The sequence below is a fragment of the Coregonus clupeaformis genome, chromosome 7 (genome assembly GCF_020615455.1).
Source record: "Coregonus clupeaformis isolate EN_2021a chromosome 7, ASM2061545v1, whole genome shotgun sequence".
In the NCBI taxonomy this organism is placed as follows: Eukaryota; Metazoa; Chordata; class Actinopteri; order Salmoniformes; family Salmonidae; genus Coregonus; species Coregonus clupeaformis.
In genome coordinates, this window is record NC_059198.1 from 71628070 (window position 1) to 71644381 (window position 16312).

General features: G+C 46.0%; 1 protein-coding gene across 2 annotated transcripts in view; it reads right to left on the reverse strand.

The window, feature by feature from the left end:
* Positions 1-1931: 1931 nt before the first annotated feature.
* The window catches only part of gfod1 (glucose-fructose oxidoreductase domain containing 1), a 37128-nt gene continuing 22747 nt past the window's right edge, over positions 1932-16312 (reverse strand). The window contains exons 1-2 of one of the 2 annotated variants that reach the window (XM_041879802.1): positions 9177-9254; positions 1932-4492 (exon numbers count right to left, since the gene is read on the reverse strand). In XM_041879802.1, coding sequence (XP_041735736.1) covers positions 3570-4436 — 867 coding nt within the window. In that variant the 5' untranslated portion in view covers positions 4437-4492; positions 9177-9254 and the 3' untranslated portion in view covers positions 1932-3569. Of the gene's footprint in view, positions 4493-9176; positions 9255-16312 lie in introns of those variants that run through there. The other variant, XM_041879801.1, reaches the window with a different exon arrangement.

The window sequence follows — 16312 nt, forward strand, 5'->3', positions numbered from 1 at the left end:
GGGGTTATTGTATGGGCAGGCATAAGCTACAGACAACGAACACAATTGCATTTTATCTATGGCAATTTGAATGCACATAGATACCGCAATGAGATCCTGAGGCCCATTGTTGTGCAATTCATCTGCCGCCATCACCTCATGTTTCAGCATGATAATGCACGGCGCAAGGATCTGTATACAATTCCTGGAAGCTGAAAATGTCACAGTTCTTCCATGGCCTGCATACTCACCAGACAGGTCACCCATGTTTGGGATGCTCTAGATCGACGAGTACGACAGCGTTTCAGTTCCCGCCAATATCCAGTAACTTTGCACAGCCATTGAAGAGGAGTGGGACAACATTCTAAAGGCCACAATCAAGAGCCTGATCAACTCTCTGCAAAGGAGATGTGTTGCGCTGCATTTTTTTTTTTTAAGGTATCTGTGACCAACAGATGCATATCTGTATTCCCAGTAATGTGAAATCCATAGATTAGGGCCCAGTGAATTTATTTCAATTGACTGATTTCCTTATATGAACTATAACTCAGTAAAATCTTTGCAATGGTTGCATGTTGCGTTTATATTTTTTTTCAGTGTAGAAGAAAATGGGAAGGTGCCTCTAGAGCAGTGATCCTCAAACCTCTCCTCGGGGACCACCAGCTGTTCCATGTATTTGATCTATTCCAGAGCTAGCACACCTGATTCAACTTGTCAACTAATCGTCAAGCCCTTGGTCGCATTCCCCTGCTCAGAAGTTGCATGAATCAACCAATGGTTGAGTGCCACCTCATCGACTGAACCGTCGGGCACCAGATTGCTCTAACATATGTGGTTAGCTGATACGTAAAATACCTATCCAGACGTTGTAATTTCTGGCATGCGTCAGCAATGTCTGGGCAGAGAAACACCCCTTGACCAGGTGAAATCAGGAAAACATCTGGGGGTCCCAGAGGAGAGGTTTGAGAAGCGCTGCTCTACAGCACCTTAGCAAGATGTAGGATTAAGCCTAACTACACATGGGTGCTGGATCAAACCACTAAAGGTCCTCCTCTCTGCTTTACATTGATCCTTTCTCTCCTACATTGATATTACCTGATAATGTTTGATTCAGCATGGAGAAATACATTTAATGTGAAGTGTTCAAGGGTTTACTTCAAGTGTTTGATTTAATTTAGTCCTTATTTATTTCCTGTCATATGTAAACCTATGAGTTTTATCCAGACTGGAAGACTGGGGACTAAACCACGGTTCCTACGTCCTCCCTATAAGGCCTCAACAGGGGACTTCCTCTCCTATGCTCTGGGTGCATCTTTAGAGGAGCATTGTTTGGAACAAGGCCATAGACCCGGCTTAGGAATATAGGGTACTAACAGAGAGAGTTGGAAAGAGCACATCTTTAGACATTGCCCTCTGTCTCTTTCCTTTAGATGGCAAAGTCCATCAAGTAACTGGGGATTCTTATACCATAGTGTGCAACTTTGGAGAGTTTATTCCAATCCAATGTTTTCCAGGTTTCATTGAAAAGATCAAGGCATATTTATGGTGCAAAGGTCCTCAGTGGACAAGGGGCAAAGTCTACAGTATTGATAAGCTATTACGATCTACAGTGGTATAACAGGTGACTTCTTATCATGTTTCTATGCAGAACACGTCACCCAATCTGAGAGTGAGATAGTGTTTACAGAACTTGGGAAAGGTCAGCAGCATGTGAGAAGCTTGTCTTGTTGGTTGAAAAGCTACTGAAAAAACAACTTGCAGGACACACCAAACAAAGCTAACTTCAGACCTCTTTGTGGAATGCCTAATAAGCATGGTCAGAAAAATATAAAATGTTCCAAAACCCACTGTCAAACACAATATACCACATCAGTGAAACATGAATACAGGGCAAAATGGGTTACTGGACAGACGATAACTGTTAATTAGCTGCAAAGTGGAGGAAGCTAATAGAATTCTTAAAATGGCTGCACCTATCAACATTTAATACAAATTAGGACCACATGATTCAAAAATGTCTCTATACTCCAACAAAAGTAGTCATTGTCTTCAGACATCCCACAGTATGGACCAACACACAGAGGAACTGAATGCTTAAAGACCTCTCTTACCTCAACTGTCACCCACGAACTAGACTCTTCTCCCGATACAGTATGAATCAGTCCAAAATGAAAAATTAATACTTTTACACTGAACAGTGTGTTCCTGTCTTTTCGCAGATAGATTAAAAACAAAAAAATACATACAGTACATTTATATCATGACACATTTGAAACCATTTGAACTTTTTTGTATTATACAAGACTATGGAAAAGTAGGTGTATGCAGATGGTGATGTACAGTAGCATCATTTGAGAACACAATCAACATTGGGGAAACAAAGATCAAGCTTGAATAAAATACAAAAATCAATGTTTTGCATGGTAATTTATGCAACTATTCTCTCATGTAACCTGTGTGGATAGTGATGAGTAAATGACGAGGTGAAAATCAGTGGTCTTCTCAACAAAGAAATAATACTAATTAGACCATGTTCTACTTGCCCTTCTGTTAGTAGCACTAAGCTACATATTCACACAAACTATAAAGAGTCACAAAACACTAGCCTTTACAATCAGAGAGTTCCTATGGGAATTCTTAAATCCTAATCTGAAGGTTTCATGTGTGCTAGTGTCCCATCCATGCACTAACCCAGAGGGATGCTATTACTGATTGTTTTACTCTACATCGTTGCTGCTGTGTAGATGAAAAATCTGTCGATGTGCCCTTGAGCAAGGCACTTAACCCTAATTGCTCATGTAAGTCGCTCTGGATAAGAGCGTCTGCTAAATGACTAAAATGTAAATGTAAATGTGTAAGAAGCTTTAGCGCATGCACCGCTAACCTAGCTGGCTAAGCTAAGGCTATTAGCTTAGCAACAGGCATGACCTTGAGATTGAAAACATGGGGATAGAAAACATGTGCCTAGGCTTTACTCACAGCATAGCATGGGATTGCACCACCATCCACAGATTATGTGTCGGTCTATTGCATATGGACGTTACTACAAAAACGAGAAGCAGGCAAAAAAGGTATTCCCTTGATTCAGGCAGGATGACATAATTCTGAGTGCGGATGAGTGCGGACCCATCACACTTTTTTTGCTTAGGATGACACAATTCCACTAGCCTGCAGATTTATTGCATACTTAACCGGAGGGGACCTTACTAAAAGCCCTACCAGACAAACAATCGATTTTTCTGCGTTTTCCTTCTCTGGTTTCCCACACATACACAGAGACAGGAAGCGAAGCCCCCTGGGGTTTAAACATTCACCTCTCTAGAGGTGCAGTAAAACCACTCGGTTGTCCCGAGTGTCGCATCCATAGCATCGCCTTTTTCTTTTTGGAGATGCTCTCTATTCCTCCCCTTTCTCAGAGCCACGATGTGAGGCATAGTAATCCAGAATAGATCATGCAGAAGAGAGGAAAATTAGATCGGAGAGAGTTCATCACTGTTCACATCTTTTTTAGGGGAAGCGAACCAATGAGGGCACAGTGACAACTCTCTCACCCCAGTCTCTAGCACCAGGCAGCCATTTTGGTGCCAGTGCTAGCAGTAGAGAGACATCCTGCTGCGCCGCATGGCCTCGCTGATCAGGTACGCCGGGCTTACCTCGGGCTCCTCTTTCATGACCTCAATGTTCTGCCACTCGCCGCACTGGTTGGACTTCTTGATAGTGTCCACTACGCAAAGTGCGTACAGGCAGTCCTCGAATGTGGCCGCCATAGTCAGCGGCCTTCCGTCCCACGTGCGCCTGTCGTCCTGGTCCTCAAAGGCCTGCCGCACCGCCTGCACCATACGGATGGTTCCTGTCAGGTAGGGCGAGGGGATGTCACTAAAAGCCTTCTCCGGTAGGGAGGCCTTCTCCAGAGGGGTGGTGTCCTTCAGCAGTAGCTCTGGCCCTCCCTCCATGGTGTTCTTCTGGCCGTACAGGTCCGTGCCTCTGACCGTCAGCCGGCCCACCGTGCCCACCACGATCACCTCTTGGCGGAAGTCACCAGGCACGTTGAAGTTGAGCGTGACAGTGCAGCAGGCGCCCCCCTCCAGCACCATCTGGAAGGTGCAGAAGTCGTCACTGGTAATCTGGCGGATGCCGCAGATGTGCTCTGTCTGCTTGACGAAAGTCTTGAGGAAGCCATGCACCTTGGCCGCCCGCTGGCCCGTCAGGAAGGTGAGCAGGTCTATGATGTAGCTGCCCACCGAGTGCAGCCCCCCACCGCCCATTAGGTCGTCACAGCTCCAGTTGTACTTCTTACCCAACAGACTGCCACTGTGGACCTGGGCCTCGCAGACCAGCAGCTCCCCCACATAGCCCTCCTCCACTAGCTCCTTCATGCGTACGAAGGCAGGAAGGAAGCGCAGTACGTTTCCCATGATACTCAGCAGCTTGGGGTAGTACTGGGCGGCCGACATCATGCGAAAGGCATCCAGCGGGGTGGCGGTGCGGTCGCAGATCACATTCTTACCAATACCTAGGTAGTTGGAGAGAGAGAGAGTCCAATGTTACTCACACGTAGACATAATATCCTCCTCTCCATGAAAACAATTCTTGAAGAGACATTAATCAGTGCAAAAAATGGCTACCCCTCCCCCCAAATATTCCAACAGCCTCTCCAAAACTATTTTAAACCCACGGGTCAACAAGTGATTCTTAAAATGAAACATGAGAAAACATTCTAGAAGCTTTGTCAATACTGTTGTTGTTCTGAGAGGAAAGAGTCACTGTCTGTCATGAGTGTACATACTGTACAGATAGGGTTGACTTTAGACTGCTGTGGGGAGCAAAGGGATGAGGAGAGGAGAGGAGAGAGTCAAAGCACATCAAAGAAACCTCATTAAGCCCTCTCCTTTAATTCCACTACTTACCAAACCCCCAGTGGTGCTGTGCTCACATAACCTCATTACAGATATCTATGAGGAATAGAGCTGCTGCAAAAAGAAAGCTGGGCAAAAAATAGCTTATATGAACCATGTAACAGCAGAGCAACTGAGGGAGAGAGAGGCTATTCACACACTGCCCTGACTGTGCCGCAAGAAAGGCTAAAACAATTAACATAGAGCTGCTAATAGCCCATTACACTATTACGCTCAAGGGCACATTACTCCGAGCTGAGCAATTACCCTATTCATAACTCTCAGATTCTGCAGTGACTTTTAGAAGCAAAATGGACACCAGACAGCCACTAAAATAAAAGCAGTGGGCAGTTGTGGGCGGCCAATCAAAAGATTGTATATACAAAAAAGGTTTTAAAAAAAGACCCTCCCCCACCCAATGGTAATGACAGAGTTCTGGTAATAGTAGGCCAAAGATGCCCCCCTACACCACCTGATTCCTGGCCAGCCTGCCCCCCGTGAACACAATTCCCCCTGTAATTCCCCCAGTCACAATGATGAACAGAAGGGGAGGGAAAACATCCACCACCTCCAACCCCACCCCCCCCCCCCCATTGCCCATTCCACATCCCAACCACCCCTATTTAGAGGCACCAATCATTTCCTAAATATCCCCCCACCCCATGTGAAGAACAGGCGGGCGGCACCCAGAGACGTTTTGGAACTGAAACTCACCAGCTAATCTCACATTAGCGCCGAACGACTAGATCCAGCCAGGCCAGGAAATTAATCCCTTTGACCCAGTTCTCTGGTGCCACAGGAAAAACCTTCCCCCTGGACAAAGGCACCGAGGCTGGCTACAGTGCACCCCTATCGAGGAGGCCTGACCCCGGGTCTCCACCCCTGAGAAAAGTTAAGCACCGCCGGCTCTAAATTAAACAACTTTGCACATAGGCCTGCAGTGAGTGAGAGCTACTGACAGACAGCCAGGCTGCTAGAGAAAAGCTAAGCTGAGCATGCAGTCTTCTTAGCCTAGCCTATAATGTTCCTGTCACGATTGCTCACGCCTATGAAAAGCGCCCCGTTACAAATCCATTCTCACACAAGCTCACGCTCTATACCCACAGTTATTGTGTTGATGAGTTACGTCTGAGGCCTTTACTGTGCAGACAGCTCTTCAAGTCATGAGTGGCCTTCCCCTCGCTTCCTGTCTGAAAGGTTGCTAGCTAGTTTCTGGAGGTCACACTGATGAGTCTTCAGTCGAGCTCAACCGCACCTGAGTGGAAAGGGGAGTGTGTGTATGAGAGGAAAGCTAGAGGGAGTAGGATTGAGTGTGAGGATGAGAGTGTGCAGAGCACATGAGAGGGGGAGAGAATGAAATAGGGAGGTGCACATGTGAGTGAGACAGAGAGCTAAAGTGGTAACAGTAAAGGGAAAGCTTATTCCATTATGTGGCCTGCGGTACACACTTCCTGCAGTTGTCCCCAGGGTGCTGCTGGCAGATTAGAGAAGCCAGTCTAGCGCTAATGACTAGAGCTCTGCAACAGGCAGACAGAGGCTTCATATAGCCAGGGCACATGGCTAACAGCAGGCCCAGTCTCCCTCTTTGTCTCTCATTTCCACTCTGGGGTCACTCACAGACATAGAAATAGAGGTCAGTGCTAACTGTGTTAGCCAACGCTAGCTGGGGTGAAGTGCCCCTAGCAGCAATAGAGGGAGTTTCAGTGCTAACTGTGTTAGCCAACGCTAGCTGGGTTGAAGTGTCCCTAGTAGAAATAGAGGGAGTCAGTGCTAACCGTGTTAGCCAACGCTAGCTGGGGTGAAGTGTCCCTAGCAGAAATAGAGGGAGTCGGTGCTAACCGTGTTAGCCAATGCTAGCTGGGGTGAAGTGCGCATCTCACAGGTAGGGTCTACGTCCCAGTGGGAGTCCAGTAATGGAGCAGAAAAAGCCTCTGGCATCGCAGCACAGCCCCTCAACATCAATAATGAATGCATGTTAAGCTCTAGGTATACAGTAGTTCAAAGAGCCCACTAGCTGTACATGACAGGGTGGGGAAGCTGGCAGTGGGTACAAGAATAGACTGATGAGTTTCAGAAGAAAGTTATTTGTTTCTGGCCATTTTGAGTCTGTAATCGAACCCACAATTGCTGATGCTCCAGATACTCAACTAGTCTCAAGAAGGCCAGTTTTATTGCTTCTTTAAATCAGCACAACAGTTTTCAGCTGTGCTAACATAATTACAAAATGGTTTTCTAATGATCAATTATCCTTTTAAAATGATAACTTGGATTAGCAAACACAACGTGCCATTGGAACACAGGACTGATGGTTGCTGATAATGGGCCTCTGTACGCCTATGTAGATATTCCATTAAATAGCCATTTACAACATTAACAATGTCTACACTGTATTTCTGATCAATTTGAAGTTATTTTAATGGAAAACAAGGACATTTCTAAGTGACCCAAAACTTTTGAACGGTAGTGTATATTTAAAAAATACTACTGTTCACCAACACATAAATGTTGACGCCATTAACGCAAATCCATGTTTAAATCATACAGTGAGTCATGAGGTCTTATAGCTCTGGTTGATAAGGAAGCTCATACTGGAACATCTCTCATTGGACATACTCTACACATTCAATATTAACAGCACTTAAGCAATGACAACTTCTTACATCATACAGTAGCACAATATCAATTCAATCAATTTTATTTTATATAGCCCTTCGTACATCAGCTAATATCTCGAAGTGCTGTACAGAAACCCAGCCTAAAACCCCAAACAGCTAGTAATGCAGGTGTAGAAGCACGGTGGCTAGGAAAAACTCCCTAGAAAGGCCAAAACCTAGGAAGAAACCTAGAGAGGAACCAGGCTATGAGGGGTGGCCAGTCCTCTTCTGGCTGTGCCGGGTGGAGATTATAACAGAACCATGCCAAGATGTTCAAAAATGTTCATAAGTGACAAGCATGGTCAAATAATAATCAGGAATAAATCTCAGTTGGCTTTTCATAGCCGATCATTAAGAGTTGAAAACAGCAGGTCTGGGACAGGTAGGGGTTCCATAACCGCAGGCAGAACAGTTGAAACTGGAATAGCAGCAAGGCCAGGCGGACTGGGGACAGCAAGGAGTCACCACGGCCGGTAGTCCCGAACGTATGGTCCTAGGGCTCAGGTCTCTCAGTTGGCTTTTCATAGCCGATCATTAAGAGTTGAAAACAGCAGGTCTGGGACAGGTAGGGGGTTTCGTAACCGCAGGCAGAACAGTTGAAACTGGAATAGCAGCAAGGCCAGGCGGACTGGGGACAGCAAGGTGTCAGCATGCCCGGTAGTCCTGACGTATGGTCCTAGGGCTCAGGTTCTCAGAGAGAAAGAGAGAACGAGAGAATTAGAGAGAGCATACTTAAATTCACACAGGACACTGGATAAGACAGGAGAAGTACTCCAGGTATAACCAACTAACCCCAGCCCCCCGACACAAACTACTGCAGCATAAATACTGGAGGCTGAGACAGGAGCGGTCCGGAGACACTGTGGCCCCATCCGAAGAAACCCCCAATAAAGGAATATTCAATAGGAGAGGCAGCAGAGACAACCTCAATAAAATCTGGGCCAACAAACCACAAATTCAAGTATGGAAAATTAGCAGCGAACACTGTAAGACTACTGATTAGCATTAAGCCACTGGCGTGTGGACACCACACAGTTCCAACATCAGTCATGGTTTCCAATGGGCTTTGTGCCCATTCTTCTTCAAAATAAAAACATTCAAACAGATCTAATATGAATCAGCAGCCTAATTGTCACTGGGCTCCAAAAATTGCATCCTCATTCTCAATTACCCATTATCTGTCACTGGGAGGAATTAAACGTGAAAATGGAGGAGAGAAGACGGGGAGAAAAACCCACTTAACGCCACAGAGGTAATTACACATCCATCTCTACTCTGAGTCATCAGTCCTGAGGGAAAGGAAAATGACTGCCTTTTCAGAAAGAGATGGGGAAAGAGAGAGAGCGTGAGAGGAGAGCATGAAAACTGATGGCTACACCTAATTTACACCCATCTAGTTCATTCAGATCTGCAAGAGCTGATGGGTTAGGAAGAGGAACTAGGAGTTGTGCTCAGACCAGGAAGAGTGACTGCAAAGTAGACATGGGGTTTTTCCCCTCCCCCAATCCCTAGACTTGTCCCAGATGTGTCACTGTCACAAGCGTGGCCAGGGACTAGGATAGTAGCGCCACACCTCTCCATAGTGAGACACCCCAGGCCTCCTAAGTCCCTCTGCTGACCGCATTACCTCAGAGCTTAAAATACATACCTGCGTATCATCATTCCATTTCCCCCTGGAACAGAGGCAGGTCAAACTGGTTCCGTCTCTTCTATGGGGCTAACGAAGACGTGTGATGCACACTAGATGCCTCTAAGCCTATCACAGTGGCTTGCTCAGATTGCACTCTGATTGAAAGAGAAGGGGATTATGGGAGAATACATAATTAGGTTCGTATAAATTAACTGTGTGCTAAGAGAAGGGTGAAATGCAGCAGCATCATTATGACAAAGGGCCAGCAGGCTTCCCGTGGCGCTAGCTGTTCTGCTCACCGCTCTACTGTGCTAGATACATCCCTAAATTCTAATGACCACCCCATCCCCACCAGATCTACATCAAGGAGCCAGGGCAGGCGTGACAAGAGCAAGATAAGCCGTGGGAATAGCATGTGTGGCATTAATGATGGTAAGAAGGTGACACACAAGTGCACAAACACAAACATTGCATATACATTGCCTCTTCCATCAATCCTATTAGCCAACGTACAATCATTTGAAAAAAAATGGACGACCTAAGATCAAGGAAATCCTACCTACGGGACATTAAACTGTAATATCTTATGTTTCACCGAGTCGTGGCTGAACGACGACATGGATAACATACAGCTGTCAGGATATACGCTTCAAACCCTAGACCCACTCCAATTTGCATTCCGCCACAACAGATCCACAGATGATGCAATCTCGATTGCACTCCACACTGCCCTTTCCCACCTGGACAAGAGGAACATCTACGTGAGAATGCTATTCATTGACTACAGCTCAGCGTTCAACACCATAGTGCCCTCAAAGCTCATCACCTTTGCAACTGGATCCTGGACTTCCTGACGGGCCGCCCCCAAATCAAATCAAATTTTATTGGCCACATGCGCCGAATACAACAGGTGCAGACATTACAGTGAAATGCTTACTTACAGCCCTTAACCAACAGTGCATTTATTTTTTATAAAAATTTAAAATAAAACAACAAAAAAGTGTTGAGAAAAAAGAGCAGAAGTAAAATAAAATAACAGTAGGGAGGCTATATATACAGGGGGGTACCGGTGCAGAGTCAATGTGCGGGGGCACCGGCTAGTTGAGGTAGTTGAAGTAATATGTACATGTGGGTAGAGTTAAAGTGACTATGCATAAATAATTAACAGAGTAGCAGCAGTGTAAAAAGATGGGGTGGGGGGGGGGGCGGTGCAAATAGTCCGGGTAGCCATGATTAGCTGTTCAGGAGTCTTATGGCTTGGGGGTAGAAGCTGTTGAGAAGTCTTTTGGACCTAGACTTGGCAGTCTGGTACCGCTTGCCGTGCGGTAGCAGAGAGAACAGTCTATGACTAGGGTGGCTGGAGTCTTTGACAATTTTGAGGGCCTTCCTCTGACACCGCCTGGTATAGAGGTCCTGGATGGCAGGAAGCTTGTCCCCAGTGATGTACTGGGCCATACGCACTACCCTCTGTAGTGCCTTGCGGTCGGAGGCCAAGCAGTTGCCATACCAGGCGGTGATGCAACCAGTCAGGATGCTCTCGATAGTGCAGCTGTATAATTTTTTGAGGATCTGAGGACCCATGCCGAATCTTTTCAGTCTCCTGAGGGGGAATAGGCTTTGTCGTGCCCTCTTCACGACTGTCTTGGTGTGTTTGGACCATGATAGTTCGTTGGTGATGTGGACACCAAGGAACTTGAAGCTCTCAACCTGTTCCACTACAGCCCCGTCGATGAGAATGGGGGCGTGCTCAGTCCTCTTTTTTTCCTGTAGTCCACAATCATCTCCTTTGTCTTGGTCACGTTGAGGGAGAGGTTGTTATCCTGGCACCACACGGCCAGGTCTCTGACCTCCTCCCTATAGGCTGTCTCATCGTTGTCGGTGATCAGGCCTACCACTGTTGTGTCGTCGGCAAACTTAATGATGGTGTTGGAGTGGTGCCTGGCCATGCAGTCATGGGTGAACAGGGAGTACAGGAGGGGGACTGAGCACGCACCCCTGAGGGGCCCCCGTGTTGAGGATCAGTGTGGCAGATGTGTTGTTACCTACCCTTACCACCTGGGGGCGGCCCGTCAGGAAGTCCAGGATCCAGTTGCAGAGGGAGGTGTTTAGTCCCAGGATCCTTAGCTTAGTGATGAGCTTTGAGGGCACTATGGTGTTGAATGCTGAGCTGTAGTCAATGAATAGCATTCTCACATAGGTGTTCCTCTTGTCCAGGTGGGAAAGGGCAGTGTGGAGTGCAATAGAGATTGCATCATCTGTGGATCTGTTGGAGCGGTATGCAAATTGGAGTGGGTCTAGGGTTTCTGGGATAATGGTGTTGATGTGAGCCATGACCAGCCTTTCAAAGCACTTCATGGCTACAGACGTCAGTGCTACGGGTCGGTAGTCATTTAGGCAGGTTATCTTAGTGTCCTTGGGCACGGGGACTATGGTGGTCTGCTTGAAACATGTTGGTATTACAGACTCAGTCAGGGACATGTTGAAAATGTCAGTGAAGACACTTGCCAGTTGGTCAGCACATGCTCGGAGTACACGTCCTGGTAATCCGTCTGGCCCTGCGGCCTTGTGAATGTTGACCTGCTTAAAAGTCTTACTCACATCAGCTACGGAGAGCGTGATCACATAGTCATCCGGAACAGCTGGTGCTCTCATGCATGCTTCAGTGTTGCTTGCCTCGAAGCGAGCATAGAAGTGGTTTAGCTCGTCTGGTAGGCTTGTGTCACTGGGAAGCTCGTGGCTGTGCTTCCCTTTGTAGTCTGTAATAGTTTTCAAGCCCTGACACATCCGACGAGCATCAGAGCCGGTGTGGTACGATTCAATCTTAGTCCTGTATTGACTCTTTGCCTGTTTGATGGTTCGTCGGAGGGCATAGCGGGATTTCTTATAAGCATCCGGGTTAGAGTCCCGCTCCTTGAAAGCGGCAGCTCTACCCTTTAGCTCAGTGCGGATGTTTCCTGTAATCCATGGCTTCTGGTTGGGGTATGTACGTACGGTCACTGTGGGGACGACATCATCGATGCACTTATTGATGAAGCCAGTGACTGATGTGGTGTACTCCTCAATGCTATCTGAAGAATCCCGGAACATGTTCCAGTCTGTGCTAGCAAAACAGTCCTGTAGCTTAGCATCTGCGTCACCTGACCACTTTTTTATTAACCGAGTCACTGGTGCTTCCTGCTTTAGTTTTTGCTTATAAGCAGGAATCAGGAGGATAGAGTTATGGTCAGATTTGCCAAATGGAGGGCGAGGGAGAGCTTTGTATGCGTCTCTGTGTGTGGAGTAAAGGTGGTCTAGAGTTTTTTTTCCTCTGGTTGCACATTTAACATGCTGGTAGAAATTAGGTAGAACGGATTTAAGTTTCCCTCCATTAAAGTCCCCGGCCACTAGGAGCGCTGCCTCTGGATGGGCGTTTTCCTGTTGACTTATGGCCTTATACAGCTCATTCAGTGCAATCTTAATGCCAGCATTGGTTTGTGGTGGTAAATAGACAGCTATGAAAAATATAGATAAACTCTCTTGGTAAATAGTGTGGTCTACAGCTTATCATAAGATACTCTACCTCAGGCGAGCAAAACCTCGAGACTTCCTTAGTATTTGATTTTGCGCACCAGCTGTTGTTTACAAATATACACAGACCGCCACCCCTTGTCTTACCGGAGTCAGCCGTTCTATCCTGCCGATGTAGCGTATAGCCCGCTAGCTGTATGTTATCCATGTCGTCATTCAGCCACGACTCGGTGAAACATAAGATATTACAGTTTTTAATGTCCCGTTGGTAGGATAACCGTAATCTTAGGTCATCCAATTAATTTTCCAATGATTGAAGATTGGCTAATAGGATTGATGGGAGCGGCAGTTTACTCGCTCGCCATCGGATCCTTACAAGGCACCCCGACCTACGTCCACGATATCTCCGTCTCTTCCTCATGCGAATGACAGGGATTTGGGCCTTGTCAGGTGTCTGTAGGATATCCTTCGCGGCCGCCTCGTTGAAGAAAAATTCTTAATCCAATACGAGGTGAGTAATCGCTGTCCTGATATCCAGAAGCTCTTTTTGGTTATAAGAGACGATGGCAGAAACATTATGTACAAAATTTAAATTACAAATAACGCGGAAAAACACACATAATAGTACAATTGGTTAGAGGGCTGTAAAACGGCAGCCATCTTCTCCGGCGCCATTCTATATTCCCAGGTGGTAAGGGTAGGTAACAACACATCTGCCACGCTGATCCTCAACATGGGGGCCCCTCAGGGGTGCGTGCTCAGTCCCTTCCTGTACTCCCTGTTCACCCAAAACTTCTCACCAAGCTGCTTGCCTATTGTCCTGTAGCCCATCCCAGCCTTGTGCAGGTCTACAATTTTATCCCTGATGTCCTTACACAGCTCTCTGGTCTTGGCCATTGTGGAGAGGTTGGAGTCTGTTTGATTGAGTGTGTGGACAGGTGTCTTTTATACAGGTAACGAGTTCAAACAGGTGCAGTTAATACAGATAATGAGTGGAGAACAGGAGGGCTTCTTAAAGAAAAACTAACAGGTCTGTGAGAGACGGAATTCTTACTGGTTGGTAGGTGATCAAATACTCATGTCATGCAATAAAATGCAAATTATTTACTTAAAAATCATACAATGTGATTTTCTGGATTTTTGTTTTAGATTCCGTCTCTCACAGTTGAAGTGTACCTATGATAAAAATTACAGACCTCTACATGCTTTGTAAGTAGGAAAACCTGCAAAAATCGGCAGTGTATCAAATACTTGTTCTCCCCACTGTATCTATTTTTTACTTAACACTTTTTTTCTTAAAACTGCATTGTTGGTTAAGGGCTTGTAAGTAAGCATTTCACTGTAAAGTCTACACCTGCTGTATTCGGCGCATGTGGCAAATAAAATTTGATTTGATATTAATGCCCATGATTTGGGAATGAGATGTTCAACGAGCAGGTCTCCACATACTTTTGGTCATGTAGTGTATATTGACAAATATGTAGTGCAAATTAATTATGCAAATGCACAATAAGGCAAAAGCATGTGTCATGCACAAGCTAAATACAATGTCAAAACACCGAAATGCATTGCAGTCCAATTACACTTTACATACCCTCACACATATCCGGCATTCGTGAACATTAACAATAAGGCTGAGGAAGGAAGCCAGAGGAGGGTTACTGTAGAGGAGGGGAAGTGGGGGTTAGGTGGTGGTGGAGGAAGCTTGTTACAGAGAGCAGGAGCTGGAGGCAGTCTGTGTCTGTGGTATTGAATTACAGGTCCCCCTAGGCAACATAGGCTATCATAGTCCACCCTGCACCATCGATCCACACCCAGCTGCAGCAGCAAACACACCCAGAGAGGAGTGTCCATATCCAGACACACAAGTCAGGTCAACAACCTCTCTTCTGGGATACTGGACAGAGAGCCATGGTTGGAGTTCAGCTGGTAGTTGTGTTTTCACCTCCACACTGTTAATAACCAGAGCTCCAAATTAGGCTAAACGTCTAGGGGTAGCGCTGGAGGATAAGCCTAGCTAACACAACTGCACTGACTGAGGGTCCAATGTGGAAAATCCAGGTGGATTAAAATATTAAAATGGATGCCCCTCCACTTTAGGATGCCAAAAATAGAAGTGGCTGAAAAACCAGTCAATCATGATCTGCTATCATGTGCACATGCTTCTCTGAGGCGTGTCTGTCTGGGAGACAGATTGCTAATCAGATAGGTGAATGCCAGCTTTTATGGAGTGGAACAGGCTATACCAGGTCAGTTGCATTCAACCGAAATGTGTCTTCCACATTTAACCCAACCCCTCTGAATCAGAGCGGTGCGGGGGGCTACCGTCCACATCATCGGCGCCCGGGGAGCCGTTGGCGGTTAACTGCCTTGCTGAAGGGCAGAACGGACAACTTTTCCACCTTTCAGGCTTGGGGATTTGAACCAGCAACCTTTCGGTTACTGGCCCAACACTCTTAACCGCTAGGCTACCTGCCGCCAGTGGAATTATGCTGCCGTTGTACAGGAGCTAAATCACCTGCTGTTACCTTGCAGTCTTTTTCACTTGTGGGTGCTATATGACTCAGTGTGTGTGTGTGTGCGTGTCTGTTCATCTGTCCGTGTGTGTGGTGGTGCAGTGTACAGGACTAAGGGGAATGAGTGGGCTTCCAAAGATCAAAGTGTGTCGTCTGCTAGCAACTCGGTGGAAAAGTAATTAGCCCAGCCATTGAACACAAGGAGGCCACAATGTTCCGCCCAATCAGTGTTTAATCAACCAAGGCTTTTACAGAAGCTCAAAAACTCATTATCAACTTATACTGGTGGATGGGAGATAATGTGCTGTTTTGAGTGGACCGGTTGATAACGATAAAAAGTTGCAGAAGCAGGCAAAAAAAGTACATCCATTATGATTGCATGAATGAGCAAAATATAAAGGCTAGCTAATGGAGAGCCAAACAGTAGGTGACATTGAATTGAGTCAAAGTTATGCTAAGAATGTGCAACATTCTAGGTCAGTAGGACAGAAAACTATTTCGCTGAGCAAGTGCTGATACTAGCCTCGTAATTACCAGACTGATCACTGTGCAGCGAACAATCATGTACAGTACCAGTCAAAAGTTTGGACACACCTACTCATTCAAGGGTTTTTCTTTATTTTTACTATTTTCTACATTGTAGAATAATAGTGAAGACATCAAACTATGACATAACACAAATGGAATCGTGTAGTAACCAAAAAGGTGTTAAATAAATCAAAATCTATGTTATATTTTAGATTATTCAAAGTAGCCACCCTTTGCCTTGATGACAGCTTTGCACACTCTTGGCATTCTCTGGTAGTGTAAGCTTGCAAGATCAGGCGGCTTGCAAGGCTATGCTGATACAGGGATTTATCTGAAATCAGAAATGAAAAGAAATCAACCGAGTTGAGCTACGAACTTATGCAGTAACCATGTTTATCATAAAAGGTGGAATGGTATAGAGTCACACAGGCCAGTCACTGTATTCCACTGGAAGTGTGAGATATGCTGAGTAACTGGGCATCATACCACTATCATCCTGGGGATTTTACAAAAAGGCACGTCTAGAAAACACATCAGCTGACAAAGGAGGGAAGGATACGACAGAAAGACGAAAACCAGATACCTAGCAACAAGCTCATCTTT